This window comes from Triturus cristatus, chromosome 12 (genome assembly GCF_964204655.1).
Source record: "Triturus cristatus chromosome 12, aTriCri1.1, whole genome shotgun sequence".
NCBI lineage: Eukaryota > Metazoa > Chordata > Amphibia > Caudata > Salamandridae > Triturus > Triturus cristatus.
Window position 1 is genome coordinate 684,915,145 of NC_140595.1, and position 23,879 is coordinate 684,939,023.

Sequence of the window (23,879 nt, forward strand, 5' to 3'; positions counted from 1 at the left end):
TATATTATCTACTGGCGGTCGCCAGTAGATAGTTATAGTTAGGACCGTGTTTCCATAGGAAATCCGCAACATTCTATTTGGAATAACTTTTGCGTCGATTGACAAATCCTCGTGAAATTTTCAAAATAGGTGGGGCGCTCCGCTCCGCTCCTTCCCTGAAAGTCTCGGGGGGATTCGTCAAGCGGGGGCTGAGAAAAAGGGGGGGTCCCAAAACGCGTTTTCCCCATGCATTTTCCCATACCTTTAGTCCGCGCTACAGCCCGAACGGCTGAACAGAAAACCTTGAAATTTGGCAGAGAGGTAGTCCTCAGGTCAGGGATGTGCCTTTTGCAGGTCTGGTGTAAATCTGTTCAGTATTTTCTGAGAAAATAGCATTTAAAAGCATATATATATCTATAGGCGCGCACCGTGCGCGTACGGTAAGCGCACCCTGCCGTGCACGAGCGCAATTCTGATTGGTTGTTAGATCTTAGTAAACATTCGAATCGGTCGAAACAAGGAAGTGTCGGCCGCCATTTTGTCTCTCGCAGTCCGAGGGAGGTGAAAAATAAAGGTGGAGAACATGAAAAGGGGGCAGGGTGGACAGTTCCTGACCCCCTAGCCATTGTCAGGGGGTCCCCAAAGGACCCCCAAGGGCCATAAATGTTTTTAATATTTTTACGAAAAATCACGGAGTGCGCTTACCGTGGGCGCACGGTTGAAACTTGAAAATAACGCGAACGGCGTAACGTGGGCAAGAGCGCGCACGGTGTGCAAAGCGCACCGTGCGCGCACGGTACGCGCACGGTGAAAAACCTTAAAAAAAAAAACATTTAAATAATAAATACATAACTTAGCATTTAAAAAAACGTACAAATTCACTGAAAAAACCATAGGTTTCACACACGTTATAGTTAGGAATTAGCATTTAAAAAACCTTGCAAATTCACTTAAAAAACCATAGGTTTCACACATGTTATACTTAGCTGGACATTTCCCTCGTAAAAAAACAATGAAATTCCCCCGTTATAGTTAGTAAAGGGAACTATAACTCACGCGACCGCAATCCAGTGCTGATGACGTCAGATATTACATCACTGATGACATATGTGTCTTTCTGTAAAATAAATATTTATTAAATATGTATAGCTAAAGGTTAAAGGAAAGAAAAATGGGTAAATAAGTGAATAAATACAGTGATGTAATATCTGACGTCATCAGCAGTGGATTGCGGTTGCGTGAGTTATAGTTCCCTTTACTAACTATAACTGGGGAATTTCATTGGTTTTTTACAAGGGAAATGTCCAGCTAACTATAACATGTGTGAAACCTATGGTTTTTTAACCCCTTCAGTGCCCATGACGAGATGGTCTCGTCATGGGCCGCGGTTGCGCTGTGCCCATGACGAGACCATCTCGTCATGAACTCCGCCCGCTAATAGAAAGCACGGCACAGGGCAGGGAAAGGGCGGGGCACGCAAGATGTTAAGTGAATATATATATATAAACATATACACACACACACACCTATACATAACACACATATATATATATATATAACATAACTATACGCACATACACATAAATATACATACATACACACAAATATACATGCATACACAAATACACATGCATACACAAATACACATGCATACACATAAATATACATACATATATATTTATTTGTCTTCAACATATATATATTCTTTTGTTAGAAAAAAAATGCGCACCACAGGTACAAGAGAAATCAGCAGCAGGAACCCACCCTGCTGAGGTATAGCAAGGCCAGCTGGCCAAAGAATAGCAAGGATGCAATGTCCTATCCGGGAACACTGTCTAGGCCAGAAACAGATGATACACTACAGGTATGAACTGTACCACCAGTCCCACTGCTCTGCTGGGAAAGAAGATACTGCAGGTTATGGAACCAGAACACAGCATAAGTAATGCTCCATTAATTGAAGCAAGTAGTAACAAGAGATGCACCATAAGTAGGTGCTTGTGTAAAGTCATGTGCACAATCTCTCCAGGGGGGTCATAATGTAAATTCCCTACAAGGGATACAAAACTACTATAAATATACCTAGTAATGCCTATAAGGCATATAGAAGATGGTTCACATAGAGCAGGGAACATAGGTAAGAGTGCCTCTGCACAATGCGAGCAAAAATACCATACATGTAACCATTTCTTGGGCAGGAGGCCTATTTGCAGGGAAAAGAAAAAAACCTTGCTCCATAAGGTGTTAAACCCACTTAGGGCCATACAGAAAATAACTTTCAGATAACTGTGCCAAAAACCATCATCGAAAGACCTTAAAAAATAATAATACCTGCACAAGACAAATACCACACTGGATGCCACCTGTTTATTGGAAGTGAAAAGCTATAGGACTCTACTCTGGTATGGCTTATAAGTAAATTAAATCAAAGATGAGCATCCCCCTTACTACTCGAGTAAGAGGGGAGCGAGGGTGGCAGTCGGAACCAAAATAGATTTAAGAGTCTGTTCCACCTTGGCTGTCTTTAAAGCACTGAAATGCAGAATCGGTATGTGTGCCAAACAGGCAGATTCCATCGAAGGGCATGTCTTCAAAAGTGGCTTGGACAGCCTCTGGAAATCCAGAGTTGTGTAGCCAGGCACAACGGCGAAGTGCCACCGAAAGAGCCAGGTCTTCACCTACTGGGTCCGTGGTATCCATACTACACCTTATAATCAACCTACCTGCTTGAGGCCCATTCTTGAGTATCTGAATGAGTTTGTTCCAGGTATACTCCAGGGGCAGCAGGCGCTCCACCGAATTTCACAACACATGGCAAAATCAGCCTAGAATGCAAGCAATATTTACAGACCACAATGCTGAACTAGTTGAAGAGAAGATATTTCTGCCACAAGTTTTCAGTCTTCTGGACTCCCTGTCCAGATGGGCTTTAGGAAGGGCTAGGAGGTCAGGGGAAGCCATAGCTGGCTGCAATACAAAACTCAAGACAGGCCGGGTCCCCGGTGGCAGGGCGGTGTCTATGGACTATGAACCAGTCCAAGGGGTGGACTTATCCCAGGCCCCTAATAAAAAGGTCATAAAACACTTCACTGTAGGGGAGTACAGGCTCTACCCCGGTTTGGCCCTGATGAAGCACATCTATCAATGGGTCAGTTGTCATTTCCACAGAAGGGAGTTGAAAATCTAGGACCCCAGCTGCCCTATTCATCACCTCAGCGAAGGAGGAACTCATCTCTGTAACGAGGCTGGGAGGGGAAAGGAGACCCGAAGCGGGTGAGGACTCAAGGCCACTAACCACAACCAGCTTCATCAGGCAACTGCTCTCTACAGGAGGCTGAGACAGGAACATCCCTGGGGTTCATAAACCCCTGCTCCTCACCTTCACCTGCAAAAGCCCATTCTCCAGTAGGAAAAACAGTAAGGGGGTCTTCAGCAGGAGGACGGAAGGTGTCTGAGCCGAATGTCACCACTAGCACCACACCCCAAGCAGTCCAGCATCGATGCGGCAACATTAGAGAAGGTGAATGGCGTAGCATTGATCCGCGCCCCCAAAGTTGCTGTTGGCATCGGCTGATCGAACTCCGGCATCGCTAGTGGGAACCCCAAAGGTCTGTGCCCTGAAGCTAACACAGATCTGACTATGGATCCAGAGGGCCTAACTGATGCCATGGGCGAACCCACCCTCATTGATTCAGTCATGGCTCCTCTTACCTCCTTGAGGCTCAAAAGGGCACCATAGGGATGTGGGGGCACAAAGATGGCATGCAGGGAAGCATAGTACTGGTGCATCTAATCTAGAGTCACCCTGGCTCCAGGGGGGCATGGGGTGGGTGCTTGCACCAACTCCTCAGTAGGAGGCTGAGAAGGGACATCGGATATGAGGGTATATGTGGCGAAGTCGGGGGAGGCCACGACTTTGACCATCTGCGTTTCGGCTTACCTTTTGATGTTGAGGACAAAGGACGTCCACGGGAATGGCTACTGGAGTGGTCCTACGTTCGTTTACTGGACCGAGACTGAGGACACGCAGGGCCTTTTATGACAGCTGGGCTGTACCGAAGTTCAAGAACCGTTCCCGCAATGCCTTCAGGTGACAGCGACAACAGAAGTTGCACTCCTCGGAGTCGTGGGACTCCCCAAGGCACCATATACAGTCAGTACGAGGGTCTGTGACTGACATCTACATGCCACATGACCCACAAGGTTTAAACCATGAGGACATGAGAGAAAAAAGGGGGCACACTGTTCCGTCGACAAAAATGTCGAGACAGGCCAAAAAATGACCTGAGGAACAACTGTCCGCATCCACGCTAAAAGCGCGGAAGAGAAGAAACTGACAGAGGTTTGGGAAGGGGCTTCCATGGACTCCGTTGACATCACATCCTGTGGAAGACGCCACAACGAAGTCGCACGACACCCTCTACTGGCACGCAGAGGTACTGCTGGAAAAAATGGCTGAATCTAGTCTGGCGCCTGAGGAGAATTCAAAGGTACGGAATCTCCAGCTAGATGTTTCTATTAGATAGATTGGTTTAGTCGAGGGACACCCGGCTGACCGTATGGCATTCAATACTTCGGAAGGGAGGGTAAAAGCTGACAACTGTCACTATTTAATCTCCAAGCAAGGAGGTGTAGGGGGTGCAGGTTCTGATGGAGGAACCTGTCCCACATAAAGTCCGCATGAAGAGGTGGCCGAATTAGAAGACAAATGCTCAGGGCCAGAATTTCTAGCTACCACACTCGCCTCGCCCAGACCATGGCCACTAGGATGACTTTTGCCCGGTCGCTCCTGATATTTTTCAGAACTATGGGCAGTAGAGGCGGAAGCAGGTAGGCATACAGGAGTCTCAAGCTCCAACCCATGCGAAAGGTGTTGCAAAGTGAGAATCTCCAACGTGCAAAAGCTGGAACACTGCAAGCTCTCTGTAGTGGTGAAAAGATAAAGCTGGAAGAAGCGCTGTTCCACTTCTGAGTGCATCCACAATTCAAGGTAGGCTAGGCAGCGCCAACTGAATTAATCTGGTGTTAAAAGATCCTGCCAGGTGCTGTACAACCAGGGAAATGCCCTGACGATTAATCTACAAAAGAAACAATTGATGGACGGAATGCTGGACAATGCAAACATTCACCCCAAGTCACAAGGATCTGGGCTTAATCCATCATTCTTTTGCTCACCACACCAACCCAGTTTGGACCCAGTCTTGACCCTGTTCCTTATGGGAACAGTCCAGCCCGAACTGCCAAACCAGGTCCTCCCTGGACCAGAAACAAGCATCCAAGGTCTGGATTCAGGGCATCACCCTTCATCAGCCAGGCTAGCTTGAATCCGGGAGCACGGGACCTACGTCTGGGCATACCCTTCCCACTTAAGGCGACATATGCAAAAGAAAATTGATGGACGGAATGCTGGACAATGCAAACATTCACCCCCAGTCACAAGGATAGAGGCCTGACGATTCATCTAGTTCCAAAGGCGCAGAGCTTCTTGGTACAAGATCGACTGCACCACCCCATATTGTTTGCTGCAGTACCACATAGCGTGGTGATGTCTGCGAGAACCTGTCCCTGCTCCTACCCTTGATGGGCAGGAGGAAGGTTTTCAATGCCAAATAAATAACCTGCAGTTTCAGCAAATTAATGTGGCGGCAGGTTTCGGCCTCTCCAAACCCAGCAATAATGCATCCGTTACAACAGTTTGTTCTGAAGGGGAGATTGAAGGGAAATGTGGGTGGTGGGGTGGAGGGTTAGTACACCACTAGTCCAACTGCAGTCCAGTAGCCACCCCTGCAGATCTTTTGCAGTCTCCTCTAACCCCGGGATGTAACCCAAAAGGCTTCCTTGGCGCTAATATCACGGAGACTTCAGATCTCAACAATTGTGGTCAACAAGCAAGATACAAGAGGCCACGAAGCCTCTGAGCTGCTTTCACTGAGACCAAGGCCAAAGGTTAAAACAATGGGATTATAGCCTGAATGTCCTTAACTCAGTGAGGCGGAGGGAAGACTAAGAAAAGCATCATGTCCAAAATGGCTCCAAATGAAAAGGAGACTCTGTAAAGGAGTTGTGTGAAGGAGTCGTGTGAAGGAGTCGTGTGAAGGAGTCGTGTGAAGGAGTCGTGTGAAGGAGTCGTGTGAAGGAGTCGTGTGAAGGAGTCGTGTGAAGGAGTCGTGTGAAGGCGTTGGCCCCAGATTTGGTGCTGACCCTGAAACAGGGCTTAGGGCAACAGTCTGCTTCTGGGACAAATTCACCAGCAGTAGCCCAACTGGAGGCCCCCCTCAGATCTTTAGGACCCAAAGGCGCTCCAGAGGGATACAGTAGGGTACAAAAAATCTGCAGCAGGGGATCTTTGAAATCCTGGAACTAGTGCTGTGTTGCATATAGACCCAAGAATTCAGGTCTGACCGGGACTAAAGCTGGAAGTGGCTCAGAGGACTGAGACAGAGCCCACAGCTGAGAGGTACATTGGGCGCCATGTGAATCCTCATGGTAGGAGTGGCAGGATGAGGAGGAGCCATGCTTCGTCGTCTTATGCTTTTTCTTCAACTTACCTAAGGTCTTTAAAATGTATGAAGCAGAAACTTGGAGGACAACAGTGACCACTACTAACAAAGCCAAGACCTTCATTAACACCTGCCTGAGGAAAATCTTACAAATCTGCTGGCTAAACACCATCAGCAACAATGACATATAGCAGCAGATTTCAAACTCCCTGCTCATGAAGAAATCATGAACAGACGCTGGGGCTGGATAGGTCACACCCTCCACAAGACTGCATCAAACACCACAAGCCAAGCCCTGACCTGGAACACTCAAGGCAAAAGGGAAAGAGGAAGGCTAAGAAACACCTGGTACTGATGCCTTGACGCTGACTGCAAGGAGATGGGTTACACCTGAAATCATATTAAAAGAAAAGCCCAGGACAGAGATGGCTTGAGAGTCCTGGTTGATGGCCTATTCCGCAGGAAAGGTAGAAGGCACAAGTAAGTCAACCAAGAAGGGTGCCTGTGGGATAGGCTTCGGGAATAAGATTGTGTCCAAGTTCTCAACAACAGGTGGGACCAGGTCTTACATGCCTTTCAGCAATGTTTCGAGATGTGGAGTTTGGCTTTGCAATCTCTAATGGCCTTTTGATTCATGAGAGGGCATTTGTTTCACAACAGAGTCCTGTGAGGAGCCCAAACACCAAAGACAGACCTCATGACGGTCAGTCACTAGCATACGTTCGTGGCAATCCCTACAAGGTTTGAACCCTGTTGATTTAAGCAGGAAACATTCCTTGCACACCAGTTAAAATTTCGAAAATAGTCTATGAGGCGTGATAGAACTTGAGGGAACAAACTCCAATCCATACAGAGAGGAACTGACAGCGCGCACAGGTGGCAGCTATGTAGGTGTCCGATGTTACATCCGGGGTGGGATGGATCAGACTTGGAACTGCAAGCGGCCACCTACGGGCAACTGAGGAATTACTGAAGACAATTCTCCAGATCCAGCCTAGATGTGCTGACAAGGTGAGGAATCTGCAATTAGAAAGTATCTATCAGAATGGCTAATGCATGAATGCGGTCAGAACTAGGTCCAAGTAGGACTGGGGGGGTAGGATTCCTTGAAGCAGTATGCAACGAAAATAACAATTAGCACCTCAGACTAAAACTCCATCTAAAGTATTTTTTAAGTCTGCCATAAAGGCAGACAAGTAATCGTACAGGACTCTACTTTGATAAATGAATAAGTTCAATGTGAAATACAAGTGAAATCCTCATCCTAGGATGCTTTCAATGGATTTAAATCCTTAAGGCAGAGTGACAATATATTGAATATTTGACCTGTACCCTAACTCCATTAATCCCCACTATGAACCGCTTTCCTTTGTTTTGTAGATAAGTTTGCGCTCGATAAACCTAATTCATAAATGTTTGCAATATATCCTGGTAGAGTCCTTCTCAGGTCCATGCATTAGGCCAACAAACACAAATTTATGAAGCCTAGCTTAACTCAACAGGTACTTCAAGTTCGGCAGTGGAAATGTGTGATAAAGATTCAACCCAGTCACATGAACGCGAAGATCTGTAACCGAGGAAAACAGCAAAATTGTACTTGGAGGAATAAAAAGGCGGTCTTTAACCACATTTGGCAGTTCGAAAACCAGGCGATCAGAAATAACCTGAAATTAAAGGATCTCTTGAACTTTAAAACAGATGAACTGCACAGAGTAATTCTCCTTGTCAATCAAAAAGATCAACCTTTAAATAGTCCCCGGTTCCACTTCATACCTCCACCTCAGATGGCATGCAAACACTGAACACAAAACTGTTTTCCATGTCTTGAAGAAGGTCAACTGTAGGTAAACTACAGATTTGTATTGTGCATGCTGCATTGTGCTAAGTAAGCCTGCCACCCCATTTCCCTTTCCTTAAAGATGAGACACCACCAAGGCCAACGCACTTGTTCTGACATTCGTCCCAAACCTGAACCACTGGGCAGGTTATAATTCTAGTCACTGAAACTGAATCACTTGTATCAGCAAGAGAAACTGTGAGCAAGATCGAGAAGTAGAGGCTATATTCATAGTGTGTACATGTATGTTAATTACCATCAGGCCAGATATCTGAATATTAGTCGGTTTTTCATTACATTGTGGAAAAGGATGAGCGACATGCTAAAAAAAAGTGAAAGGGTGAGTCATCAAATTGCTTGTTAAAGTTGGCCACCACGTCAGGAATGCATGTGCCTTGTGTTTCACCTTTCCTGAACAGTGCAGAAAGTCCGCAGGACAAGAGAGGTGACCTCTTACTGGTAAAAATAGGCTCTGGTGTCAATCTAACCACATGTTGTAGCGAATCCCCTTTAGCTACATGTGGAAGCTTATGCCAAAAGACAAAAAAAGTCTCCATCAGTACGGACCCTTTATTAGCGCAACAGCAGACGGTTTTTCAGCAACTTTGGATGGAATCCTAAGCAGAAAACACCACGAACTCACCTGATTTCGGTTCCCCAGTCACAAGAAGGAAGCCTTGAGAGAATCATCAGTGAAATCTGCTTGCCACAGGTGACGGACTGTTTGAAGACTGTTGTAAACAGCCTGCTCATTAGAGTACGTAATTTACCTCCAATGGAAGCAGAGACATTGGGGGAAAACATCTCCCAAAAAAGTGGAAGCACAAGACAAGCTGATCCATGCGTCCTGTCTGATGAATGAAAAAAAGATGAGAACTAGACAAGTGGGTGCGGTAGTGGGTAATGTATATTTAGGGTATTGGGTCTCATGCATGGAGATATGATTGAAAACAGAGGGCTCAAAATTCTTATAATGTTTTTAACCCCTTCAGTGCCCGCCCCTTTCCCCGCCCTGTGCCGGCCGTTGCATTAGCGGGCGGGGTCTATGACGAGCTGGACTCGTCATGGGCACAGCGCCACCGCGGCCCATGACGAGTCCAGCTCGTCATGGGCACTGAAGGGGTTAAAGAAACTTTCACCAGTACAGCCGCTGGCATGGGGAATTCCGTACCAGTTGAAGAGAGCAGGACTATAAAATATTCTGGGATCAGGACTAGTGGTAATACATAGTCCAAGACTGTGACTCTGGTGTGGTTCCCTCGATTGGGGGACAGGGACATGTGAGCAGACTATACAATGCACATAGCAACTAAACACATGCAGATGACCAGGATTATTGCATTTGGGCTAACAGGTCTCACCAAGGGAAACTTCGGAAGAAACAGTCTCATAAAGTGCCTGAGAAGGTCAAGTGCAATGGGTCAACAGAACTGCAGTGACTGGAACGCACCAAGGACTAGATTCACATTGAATTAGCAACATTCGAAGGAATAGGAAATTAAGGACAAAGTCTAAGACTTGTAGAGAAATAGGAACCACCTACCTAGATTAACAAAGAAAGGTGGATGAAACATTAGCTTTAGAGTTATAGGAGTTGGGAAGCAACTGCCAATCACATGAAGACACCAACCTGAGATTTTTATCTTCTTGACAGTTTTCGTGGAGTTGTTGGTAACATGGACGTTGACATTGAGTGCTTCACCGTGGTAATAAAGCTGCAAAATTTAAAAGAATATTAAAATCCCCTCACCACATGCATGCTGTCACTCCCTCTCACAGTCATTCTCCCCTACCAGAACTACACAACTGTCAGGTTATGCCCTTTAGTCATGCTCCTATACACCTAATTTCTAGTCACCCTCATAAAACCAATCCTGCATGAAGCTGTCCTCATCAACACTAGCCAACACATGAATGACTGGATCAGCCCCTCCATGAAAGATCTTTCCCAACTCATCAATACTCTACTCTAGTCTGTCCAACATATATCAAGATCAAATTACCTTGTATCATTTAGAAGTCATACAAACTAAACTATGTAGTTTAATATATCTCCCTCTTACCACAAACATACCACAAGCAGCACAAACGTAATGAAATTGGAAAAGATCAAGTCAAAAAAAAAATTTAAAAAAAAAAATGAGAAAGTCAACATTCTTTTGCTATGTCGCCACCACCTGGAATGGCCAGCATATTCATCTGAAATAACCACCTATATCTGTACATTAGGAAATAACTTGTAAGAACTCAAAAACCTTCATCTTTTCCACAATACCCATCCAGACACACACACACACTTCCACTTCTATCTATCTAGCCTCCCCTGATCTTCCCATCTTTCTTCGTTTTTTTGAGTAGATGTGTACACAACTCCTAACTGCCTTCATCTAATCTGTAACTCTTGTGCTATAACCCCCTCAGGATAAATACCCATACAAAATTAAATATACTTGTTCATTCAAGTCCTTGTGGATTACTCAAATATAATGATATACCAAAGCATTATAGGCTGCACCCACAACTCTAGGCCCAAGTCATAGGTGATGGCCCATAAAAGGGGTAGGGAGTGTAACTAATCTTGCTGCACAACAGGCAAGGGTAAATAAGGCTTTTGCAGCCCCCCGACCAGTCTGACAGAAAGTCTGACAATGGTGAAGGTTCTCTCTGTGATTCTCCGTACTTGTTACCATATTACAAACCATGCATGCAAATGCAGACTTCCCTCCAACACCCATGGCATTGGCAAGGAATCCTTATGTCTTTGGGGAACAGCAGGTTGAGAGCTGAAAATACTTCTGGCCTGGAGACTCAGTAGGGAGAAACAAACAAATAACTTAATACTAGCATGCTTGCAGATGCTATCTGTGCTGCCCTGCAGCTTTTCCTTCCTTTGTGTCCTCTCCCTACCAGAAAAGTGTTTCCAACCTGTATAGTAGAATAAACTAAATACAGTCCATTGCAATGTGGGTCCTCTCAGAGGGGAAAAATGTGTACTATGGTTAGTCATCACAAAAACAGAAGAAAAAGAGGACAAGGAGATGGAAACGCATCAAAACAAAGATTCCGATGTAGTGGCACACTGGAAAGCCACACAGACAAGAGACTAGCATCTTCAGGATACTATCCAAGTGAGCCCATAATGGAAACATCCAGACCTGATATCCATTCCCAAACATTCCAACCCAGGCCCCAATAAAAACATTTTTCACATTCCATTTTGTCCATCAGCTTTTTTAAATTTAAATTTCATATATATTACACAGTGGTGGTCGCCACTGTGTAGTTATAGTTCGGTCTACGTTTCAATAGGAAGAGCGTTTGATGTTTTACAAATAACTTTGGCGCCATTTGAGTAATTTTCCCAAACTTTTCCCAAAAACAATTTCATCCTCCTCTACTCCACGCAAATTAGACCACATTCTGCAGAAAGATAGATCTTTACCCATAAATTGTGCTTTTTAGGTATCGCCTACGCAGCGCGCATGCGCTGCTCTAGGAGGGCCTTTAGCAATCAGTCTTCACTTTTCAAGCACTGCACTCGTGCTTGTGGCGCGCCGCTGCTCGCTCCCGCAAGGTGGATGCCGCCACAAGCACGAGTGCAGTGCTTGAAAAGTGATGACCGATTGTTTTTTAATGTGGATTTCCCTTTGACTCACTGCCATCTAGTGGTCTCCGTTGAGCACTCTGGCCGACATGAGCAGGTCCCACGCGCCACATTGGCGCCTTTTGTCTCCAATCTCTACTAGATTTGCCACTCACATCTTGGTTTCTCGCTGTCTTCAGACACACTCATGGTTTACATTGTCTATCTGCGCCACTTCCCTCGTTCTTCGTTTGTTTCTTTTTCTTTCTGGTTCACATTTCCCTACTACTCTTCCTTATTTTCTTTCTTCCCTGCATCGCTCATCACCTTCATGACTTATTTTGTTCTTTGCTCCCATTTGTCCACGTCTATTGTCTTTCTCCTTCTATAGATTATTATTTTCCTTCCTTCCTTTCATTGTCAATCTCTCAAGTTCTGTGCTTCCTCCGTTTCTTCTTTTCTAACTTACACTTCCTTTCATCTCCTGCGTCTCTCTTGTGCGTTGTTACTTTATTCATTTTGTATTCTTCCCCCTCTTTGTTCTGTCTTTTTTATTGATTATTCGCGGTCCTCCTCACAGCATACGTCTTCCAGTGTCCTCGCTATTCCGTGTTACTTACGTCATTACTTCTATACCCTTTTTATCCCCTTAATCCCTTATCACCCCACCTTCCACCAGTGGGGCAGTACGGGTGACATAAAACCTGGTGCAACCAAGCCCCACCCACTCCGTTTGTGGTCAAATAAACTACAGCCATAGCTATGCAGATTTAAATAGAGCGGACATTACAAAAGGGTTAGTGCCGTTTCAGTGAGCCTGGTACCACTGCATCTGCTGAGGTACTTCTAGCCCCTGCCCCCATTTGATCTCCTCCTTTACGTATACCCTTCCGTTTCCCTTCCCTGTGATACACTGTTTTCCTAGCTGTGTCCGAAACGCACTCTTCCGCGGTTCCGGGGCTCACTGACCTTCTCTCACCACCCACTCGCTCGTCTGACCTTGTTAGGCCATCCCAGCAGCCCCCTCCTTGTCTCCTGCTATTTGAACATAAGAGAAGCAGGACTCATCATTGTGAGCGAACAGCACGCTGCTGCTCTTCGCACAGCGCATGAGATCATTTTCCAGAGAAGAAATAAAAAAGACACAGCCGCCTCCCTGCGCATTTCACTGGAACTGCTCCTCTTCCAAGAAACTCAGATAAGAAGTGGGAGGGCCAGCACTCTGTCACTCCGACGTCCAACCAATCAGCAGGAGAGCTAGTTAATCCGCAGTGGCAGCTGTAGATGGCTTGGCAGGGCACCAGAGGAAGTGGTTTTACAACCAGCTATTAGACGAAGGGGGAAGGGTGGGATGCCTGCCACTTCAGAGGCACCTATATAATGCTAATTCCTTGAGGCTTTCAACTACATAATTGGCAGCTGATAACACTGGCAATTTTGGGTGGAAATATGAGGTATTTAGCCTGCAGTGCAGCTGGATATATAACAAAAGACATACATGTTACTGAAAAGCAAATTTGACATGATGATTATTGGTGTCTTATCCATAAATAAATATTCTATACTTCAAAAAATCGTCTGGTCTGCATGAAATGAAACCTTGGGAAAAAAGCAAGTTTGACACTCTTCTGTCTTGTCGGTACCTTCCAATATCTCAGAGACTACTGAAAGATGAATATCATTTCAGCTTAAAGCAAGCATTGGCATAGCCAATAGGTCTCGCCTTTGGGATCTTATAAGTGTTTAGCCATGTAACAGTTGATGTTGTTGCACCAAGGATATTGTACTGCATAACTAAATACTTATAAGGTCCCAAAGGTGAGACCTATTGGCTATGCCAATGCTTGTTGTGATTTGGTGTAAATCTGTTTGAGAAATGAAAGGTCAAAATGTGAAGATATCTAGTGAAGAGGGACTCCCGCAGGACAAGCAGATCAATAGATAAGTCCCGGAGTACTGAAAAAAAACCTAACATATAGGGGGGCAGGGGAGGGAGAGGTCCCTGGGGGTAGGTGGGATCGGCGCATTCATGTTTTTAATTTCAAATGGAAGGAGGCATCTTTGAGCTGCCCTTCCCTAAGCTAGGATTAGCCAGAGGACCCCATCCCCTGGTGCCTGAATAATCTATATTGGGGAGGGGGCCTTTATGTGGGACACCCCTACCCAAGTCAGATATTAGCCCAAAGGACCACATCTCCCGGGGTCCCCAGAGGCATAACTACTCCCGCCTCAGGCGGGAGCAGACATGTACTTACCTGCCCACAACAGCGTAGATAGGGAACAGTAAATATGCTCCTGCGGTGGAGGCAGAAATTAAAACTTTTCCCACAGGGCCAAAGTGCATTCAGTGTTACTGGTTCCCGCCAGCACTCAGGATGGGTGGGGGTTGGAGTGCCAACAAGGCCCGGGGACCTTGGGGCTCCCACCATGTCCCCAAAAGAGAGGGGAAAGAAGCACAGCCAGGCTCCCCCAGCACCTAAATGGTTGGGGTGATTACAAGGCTGTGGGAGCCTTGGTGCCACACAGTCACCCCAACAATATTAACAGCTGTGGGAGTGCAACAGCTTCCACAGAAATCTTTTTTTAAAGCAACCCTATGTTTCCTGTTTGTATACAATGTTACCGCAGGAAAAGTTTATGGTGTTTTTAAGCATTTCCGGAGCTGGAGCTTTTGCTCCTAAGCAGAGGATTGCAGGGAGGTTAAAATAAAGACGAACATGTTTAATATTGTCGAGAAAGCCTGATAAGCTGGTCTTCAAATATTTATGTGATGACCCATTGACAAAACCAATAGGTTTACCTTCATAGAATGATATGGTGACCTCATGACAAGCCAATTTGCTTGCCTTGTAGATTGTTGTGGTCACCTTTTGACAAAGCCAATAGGTCTGCCTTTAATTTTACAAAGCCAGTATAGCTGGCTTATTTAAAATGACATTCTTTATATTGTGATGAACACACACATTGGCTGGTTGTGTTTATTATTATTATGTTTTTAAGTTAAAAACTGTATTTTTAACTGACATTTCCACATAACTATAACATCAATGTAACCTTTGTATTTATAGATCTGTGCATTCTCCTCTGAAACCTAGATGACATTAACCAGGTTTCCTTGATGCTGGGCCCACGGAGACTTCAGATCCCACTGTGGAGTTATTCCATCTGCCAACATGTACAAGCATGTACAAGCAGGATGCATAAGGTCAACAGGCCAAGACGTCACAGAGCATCTTTCACCAGAACGAGAACTGAAACATCAGGATAAAAGCCCAAGTGTCAGGTACTACTTCGGTACGTTGCTCAAGCACCCCAATGATATCAGGGCGTTCTACGTCATCTAGAGGCTTTTTGCAACAGACTATGGCAAGCCCACGTTTAACAGCCAGTCTCCAAGGCAGAACTCAATTGGTATCACCAACCACTGAAGATGCGAGGCAACCAGTGCCATCACTTTCGTGAACACCCAAGGGGAGATAGTAAGGCCAAAGAGGAGCATGACAATTGGAAAAGCTCCTGAATTACATTGAATCACAGGTTCAATTTATGGGACTGGAGGACAGGCACGTGAAAGTACACTTCCCGCAGGCCCAAGGCTACTATTCAGTTGCTTCGACCCAGGGCAAACAGAACGTGGGCCAGTTTATTTTTAATTTATCCTTACATAGGAAGGCACTCTCAGAGTTAAGATCGAAAATAGGGCAAAGCTCTTAGTCCTTCTTCAGCGCAAGGAAATAGGAGGAGTAACTGCCCTAACTGTCCCTTCTCCGAGGCGGGCACCCTCTCAATGGCTCGCATCTCTTGCAGCAAGATGGATAGGTGGTCTCTGAAAACTGAGATGATTTTGAAATGGAGTTATGGTGAGTCGGAAAGAAATGGGAGGACACAATTCTGCTGAAAGATCTGGAGGAAACAAATGAATTAGGCCATTAAGGAGGGCTGAAACATGCTGGTGCCTATTCTAGGGTCATAGGACCATCACATCCTGTTACCCAATTATGGTGTTTTTAATCTTCCCTCGCACTCCATCAATAAAGGATACTTTAGGAGTGGGTGAGGAATTTGATCTTTAACAGTACGCCCCCATACACCTTATCATAAGTGCTCCTCGCAAGATGGTTGAGCCCACCCGACCTTTAGGATTTGGGGTGAGCCCGATGATGAAGCATGTCACTACTAGAGTGAGTGAGGGCTAGATAAAGAAAAGTGTCTCTCTCCCTTCCCACCCATAACAACGGGTTGGTTACATATTAGATTCTCTCAGCAATCCCCACTTGAGATAGTTGCCATCAAACACTTAGAAACCCCTTTGCCTCTTCTATCTCTGGAGAACGAGGAGCGTCTTTCAAAAGGAACACACATTAGATTCAGAGTATATATACACACACACGCACACATATATACTATTACTTACCTTAACTACTTTTACCAAGTCTATGCATTTACCCCGCATGCCTTTGCGTTGTAATGGCATGCGTGGTAAAAGTTACGTGTTGTAATGGTAACGCGTTATAACAGCACTTGCGTTATTACAAGCGTGTTGTAATGGCATGCGTTATGTTGGCATGCGATGTACCATCACATATTCGGGGGGTGGGAGGGCTTCATAACTATAGACAAAACTGCTCACCCACCATCCTAGGACATGATGGTCCAGCGGGTTTTATCCTCAAAGCAATCGGCCGATTCTCCTACAAGGAGTGGAAGAGGTTGGTGACCAGACGATCGGAGGCCCAGTGGCCACTGCAACACCTTACTCCAGCTCTAGACCTCTGCAACCTATTACAGGGAGACCTGACCCAGAACGGTAGGCCTTAGCATCATGGGGCAGGAGAAGAACTCGTGCACACAATTCAACCGACAGATAAATACAAACCTGGCGACGAGAAAGACCGAAGCGAAGAGGGTGAAGTGGCGACCCTATCCAACAGTATCCACACTCCTAACAAGTACCACCGCCCTCAAGGCTCAGGCGCACGATGCAGAAAATAGATTACGCCAAAATAAACTGAGCTTCGTGGGCTTTCCAGAAGACAGAATTCAAAGACCCAGCACCACCCTGTAGCCCTGGATCTACTCCTGGATGGAGACAGACTGACTTTCCAAGGGGTTAACAACCGAGCGAGCACATCACTCCCTGGCACAGCGCCTCCTCATCTGGGACCACACTGAGACCTTTGATCACCTGAATACTCAGATTAAAAAAGCAAAGTTGTGATTCTCAGGGCAGAACAGGAAATTGGGAATCTATACTATCAATTCTCCCAAATCATGATATTACCGGACTACACTGAGCAGTCCAATGTCAACAGAGGTCGTTTGAAGAAGTCAAACAAAAACTCCGGGTTATAGACCTCCACTACAATCTAATATTCCTGGCAAGCCTTAATGTCCTCTTACAGGACTGAGCCAAGCGGTGTGTCAAAGGGTAGCGGAGAAACTGGAGTTGCAAGGACCCCAAACCTGTTGTGGGTGTCCACCGGTCAACCTCTGCGTCCATCTACAGATCCCCAGAGATTCACCTCCAGGCCTCGGGCTGGGACACGCAGGGAGAGGAGGCTACGCTCGCCATCCCGTGGGTCCCCGGGCCCTGTGCTCCCAACTGGGGAGGGGACACCTTGCAATGATGATCCTCATTGGCGGAGACACACCTCCCCAGAAGCCCTGACCAATGGGGGTAGCACAGACTTGGACCCCCTTGGTGATGACCTGCTCGGGAGCTATACAAATATTTGAATTTGCATAGCGTGGATGATAGACTGACTAATCAACCCTTCAGCAGAAGGAGGTTCATTTCTAATGCCTCTTCTAGGTACAGTTATGGTGTTTTTGAAGGAACTGTTTGGGGGAGACAGATGCTTCTGGTGCAGCAGTGTGGGGTTGCAGGGTGTGAAAACACCACATTCAGATCAAAAACACAGTTGCAGCGCCCTCAGAACTGCTCATCCATCAGGACAGGGAATTCCTTACATGGCCCTACCCCCAGCAGCATGACCTTTTCCCCAATATCATGGAAGGTAAACTACATACTGGACCACATAAAAATAACACTAGTGCTGAAACACACCATAGTCACCCAACCCTTGATTCGGATTCGCATGCCCTTTTCTCCGTAGATTTGACTATGTTATGAGTCTACCACAACGGTCATGAGAGGATCTAGGGGGGTGGCACTACTGTTGCACAGGTCCTTCCCACTGGAGGTGATCAAATGAACCACCGACACACTGGGGAGATTTATGGGTATAGAAGGCCTCCAGGAAGGAATGCACTATAATATCCTCAATGTCTATGTCCTGCCACACCTGGCTAACAAAAGCCATAGAACTTTATTCTTTGCATTTCCCCAGGACACAACCTTTGTTGGAGGGGACTTAAAATTTACCCCCCCTACCTCCCCCCCCCCCTCGAATCCAAAAGAGTTATCTTGGGACTTCCCACAAGGTCCCATCGGTAACAAGCGACATCTCAGGACTTGGATGGACTGGCTGGAGTTATACGATATATGAAGGCTCTGGCATCCCAGAGCCAAAAAATGCACGCACATGTCAACAGCACACGAAAACGGTCCTATATTGATCTTCTCCTGTTCCCCTTGACGGACTACCTCAAGGACATGGCCGCTAACATACTTCCCCTCAGCTTCTCATACCACTCCCATCTCACCCGCCATTATGGTCCACCACGCACTGCTTCCACGACCCATATGGAGTCTTAACATGTGGCACTTCGTGGACCCGTACTGACCGGACTTTAAGTCTCCATGAGACAGCTAGCAAAATCGTATATTAGACTGCACGAGAAGACCAAACAACAGGACATAATGACAGAGGACTAAACAGTCAGACTAGAGAGGCAGGGCTTGACTGGACACTCGGTCTACTCAATGCAGACTAGCATGGGTGGCCCTAGAGGAGGCACGCCAATGCTGGAGGGTCATGACCTGACTGGTCTACGAAAATGGTGATAAGAATGGGATGCTACTCAACTGGCTGGCCATCAGGGACCTAGCCTCCAGGATGGTCCGGGCAATCCAAGATCCATCAGGCCGGATGATCCACACATCGCTGGATATAACAGTGCCTTATACAACATATTACCGGGAACAATATGCCTGCCACCCCATACACCGGACGAACAACACTCCACTGCTGTCAGAGATCCCTCTACCTTCGTTGTCTATGTAGTGGAGGATGTCCCTGAAGGGCGTCCTTATCACTGAGGAGATAGATTTAACCTATCCTGGTGCTGAATATTGGGAAGACGCCAGCCCTGATGGGTTCCTCTCTAAGAATAAGAAAAAGGAGATATTTCCCTTGCTTGCACTTATTTATCTGAAAAAAACGGGTTTTCTAGACTTGTCTCAATTTATTAAAAAGGATTTTATTATGACGAAAATCTTTCTATAATCTTTAAAAGTCTAATCATGATACAGTTTCATAAAAACACATGTTAAAAACACAATCAATATAAAAAAAATATAAAAAACATACACAGAGTTACAAAGTTTTACACAATTACAGACATTCAAGAGTGATGACCAGCATCATGGAGACAGACATGAAAGTAAGACCCCTATTTATGTTCTTTACTACTACACATCCATTGGACTCAGCAATACAGAAAATAATATTTCCAATTCTATGCTCGTTATTCTGTGCTGGTTATGGGATTGTGTTTCCACAGATGTTAGCGTCGACGCGTTTCGATGGCTTCTATACTGATGCTGCCATCTTTATCAAGACGGAAAATATAGTTGTCTCCTATTCTCTTACGTTGCTGTCCCTAAGGAAGGAGTATACGAGAAAATTATTTGTCTGAACGTATTATAATGTATAAGATTATATAGTTGTACCCAAAGGGGATTATTAATTGAAAATGGTACTGAAATAACCCCCTATTTATTATATACTGCAAATTTCGTCTATTTAACATTTGTTAGTCAAGAAAAGCTATACAGTAATTTTTGCCGAGCACTCTCTATTGTCCGGCAAGCCGATTTTCATGAAGTACAGGATTCCAGCTTTAAGAAAAGCGTCTATTACCCATAAAGTTACTACTAACTCACCTTATTTTAAATGGGGAGTCGAGTATTATTTATATAGACGGGCCGGTGATATTCTTCAATTGAACTGCGATCTCCCGACAGTTCTAACGGTCTAGAAAGACGTAGCTGTCTGTAATGTTACGTTCTGTCTGACCAAATAGAAAAAAAAAGGGGGGAAAATATGACATAACCTCAAAGTCCTGTTTTTAAAGAATTAACTATTAATTTCCTAACACGTGGGATAAATGATCTTCTGATGTGAGCTCAAAATAACAATTTACCTCGCTTTAGACGTAGCTCTAAACCTTCGTTTCTTTTCTTTATCTGTGATACGTTCACGATAACGAGTGGAAATACCAACTCGACGCCCAATCACTCGAGGCTAATTGTCCTCCTTAAGACTCCGATGGGTCTAGAAAAATAATAAACGTACAATGTCACCTGTGTATAACACCCATAGTGATACGAAGATTCCTAGTGCTCACAGTCAAGCGTACCTTGATGTTACATCCGACGAGGTCCGATTGCGGTCTTCGTGTCTGATTCGAAAGGTTACCCGCAAAAGGAGACTCGTTGCGTGTATTTAAACTAAAAGTCACGGCTTCTAATTGGTAGCCAGAAAGAACTTCACGTGTTGCGTGTTGTGGCTGTAGTTTGGTTACCAACGTCACGTAGCAACTGGTGCATACCGAAGTGTTTCTTCATCTAAAGTCAATGGTGATTGGTTAGACTCTCTCATCCAACCAATCCGAACAGAGTATTACCAGTGAGCTCCCACTTACCCAATCCTACTATTTGCACTGAGTCCTGTCCGTCAATGCGGTGCAACTGTTCGATTGGGCCGAGGCTGCCATGTTTATTTGTTTTTTTTATCGTAGTCAAAACATTCTGGATACAAGAAAAAAATTTTTTTGTATCCCTGTTACTGAAAATCGCAACTTTATTGATCGCGTGTTGCGTTGCATTAAGATGTTCTAAATAACCCTAACCTACAGAAATCGTCAACGATTATTACTTCCTATTATTTACTGTATGACTATGTCCTAGCTGGACCATAGTATATAATTTGATGCGATCTAAGTATCCTGATTGAATTAACAGGTGTAGTTGTATCTTCTGTCCGATAATTCACTATTATAATGACGGGGATGCTAGTATATATGCAGGACCTCATGCTAGAGCATGGTACAGTTTTCTATATTGGCCCCTATAAATTTCTTATATTGAAGATACTTCTGTACATGTAAACAACCTTTTTTGGTCTCGAGCTAGGAACAATTATTATGCTGATCTTTTATGCAACAAAAAAACAAAAAATTTTTTTGATATAACTTCAAAATATCAATACCGTATGTTTTTACATCAAAATACAGAACTGGTGATCCCATATGTTTGAAACACAATTCTAATGTTAGTGCTTGTGCACCTACACGTAATACATTATTCCTACATACACTGCATTGTGCATAACACATCTATTCCTATCGACATGTTATACATAGTCATCGCAGTAATGTTAACATGTGTACTATTGTCTTACATTATAATAGTATATTCCAGACCGGAATCTAGTTTCACTCCCAATTTGACACATGTCGATAAAAATGTAGAAACTTTTGAAAAGGTAGTTGAAATGGAGATAAAAAGTTTGAAAAAAACGAAGAATAACAACTTCCATAACAATATGAGCAAAGACCAGAGGATAGCCTTGAAAACCCTACAGGACTGTGACGACATAATAGTGAAACCAGCTGATAAGGGTGGAGGAGTTGTAATCTTAGACTCCATAGACTATGACATAAGAATGAAAAAACTATTAGATGTAAAAGACCACTATCAGCGCATTAGGAACACTAGTATTGAAGTTCTAAAAAGAGATGTAGACATCCTTCTTACCAAGGGAAAAGAGGAAGGTTGGATTTGCGAGAATGAATATAAATTTCTTAAAAATTCGCATCCAGTAATTCCGGCAATCTACGGATTGCCTAAAATTCATAAAAATACACACGATCCACCCATGAGGCCCATTGTAAGTAGCATAGGATCCGTTCTGGAACCACTTAGTAAATATGTCGATTTTTTCCTAAGACCGATCGTGCAGAAACAGAGGTCATACCTAAAAGATACTGCGCATGCCATTTCTATTTTTGAGGGGCAGGGCTTCAACAGGGTGACCCAACTCCTGGTCACCCTAGATATTGAAGCCCTTTATACTAATATCCCCCAAGATAGTACAATAGAAGTCATCTCGACCATATTAGAAGAGGAAGATCTCAAAGGAGGAAATAGAGAATTCATCACATCATGTATAAAAATGGTATTGAAGAATAATATTTTTCTTTTTAAAGATGAACTCTATTTACAAACAAAAGGCACCAGTATGGGAGCAACTTGTGCTCCCAGCTTGGCTTGCCTTTATGTGGGAGAGTTCGAACAACAGAATATATTTAATGAGATGGCTCCATTTTTTGAAAACGTAGGGCACTGGCATCGTTATATCGATGATATTATTTTCATATGGAATGGCCCCAGCACACTACTGATAGAATTTTTAGAATGGCTTAATCTAGCGGATCCAAATCTCAAGTTCACAGCTCACTACAGTGATCAGAGTGTAGAATTTTTAGACATAAAGATCAAGGAGTTTAATGGCGAATTACAGGTAGAACTCTTTACTAAACCCACTGATAAAAACACTCTCCTACAGTATAATAGCTATCACCCCCATTCACAGAAAGATAATATTCCTTTTGGGGAATTTCTCAGATTACGTAGAAATTGTACCAATGTCTCAGACTTCTACAAACATGCAGAGATCATGAAAGCTAAATTTAAAGCACGAGGGTACCCCAATAAATTAATAAAAAACTCATTAAAGAGAGCTAGATTCTATAACAGAGAGAGTCTTTTTGAACCCAAAGCGAGTAAAAACAATCCAGCAACGGGAAAGCTGATTTTTGTAACTCAATTTTCCAACATCAGTAACCAAATTAAAAACATTGTCAACAGAAATTGGAAAATTCTTAATTATGGTACACAAATTCAGTTGCCGAAACCCCTTTTCTCGTTCAGAAGAAATAAAACCATTAGGAACTCTTTAGTGAGAACATACCCAAAAATAGGGGAGAAGCAAACCACCTTAGAGGGCAACAAAGCAAAGGGCAACAATAAATGTGGCACGTGCTCAATATGTGCCCAATGCCTGGAAGGTAAAAATATAACATTTGCAGGCCAAAACTTGAATACTACAACATTAAATAACTGTAGGAGTAAAAACATTGTGTACCTCCCGATATGCCCCTGTAATCAGGGATATGTAGGGGAAACCGGTAGAGAACTACGTGTACGTATTTTGGAGCATAAGTCTGCCATAAGAACAAAGAAAGAGAATGCCCCTCTAGTTGAACATTTTTGCAAGATGAACCATGGCTGTGATGAGTTTAAATGGTTCATATTGGAGAAAATCACTATGAATAGACGAGGTGGTGATATGGATTCAGTAAGGAAGAAAAGAGAACAGTGGTACATATGCCACTTAAACACAGTAGATAAGGGATTGAATTCTAGAGAGGACTGGATGAAGTTAATCACGAAGTATTGAGGAAGTATATCTATAGTCCTTCTGACCTAATAGAATAATCAAATGTCGACGGGTGTATATGTACCACGAATAGAATAATATGTGATATACTGTAATACCATGTCATGTATGGAAATGGATGCATAAGTAATGTAATAATATGCTTGATACATATTGGAGCTCTCAATGTTTGATAACAAAACAATGAATATTTTTGAAAAAGCACCACTATATTATACTGAAATACTGAGAACTTAAAGAGTAACAAAAATTTCCTTTAGAAATTGTCTGGAATATACTATTATAATGTAAGACAATAGTACACATGTTAACATTACTGCGATGACTATGTA

General features: G+C 44.2%; 1 protein-coding gene across 1 annotated transcript in view; it reads right to left on the reverse strand.

Annotated features, from left to right (window-relative positions):
• ARRB2 (arrestin beta 2) overlaps positions 1-23,879 on the reverse strand; it is a 347,548-nt gene that overhangs the window by 57,178 nt on the left and 266,491 nt on the right. The window contains exon 9 of the mRNA XM_085638335.1: positions 9,947-10,031. Coding sequence (XP_085494461.1) covers positions 9,947-10,031 — 85 coding nt within the window. The remainder of the gene's footprint in view (positions 1-9,946; positions 10,032-23,879) is intronic.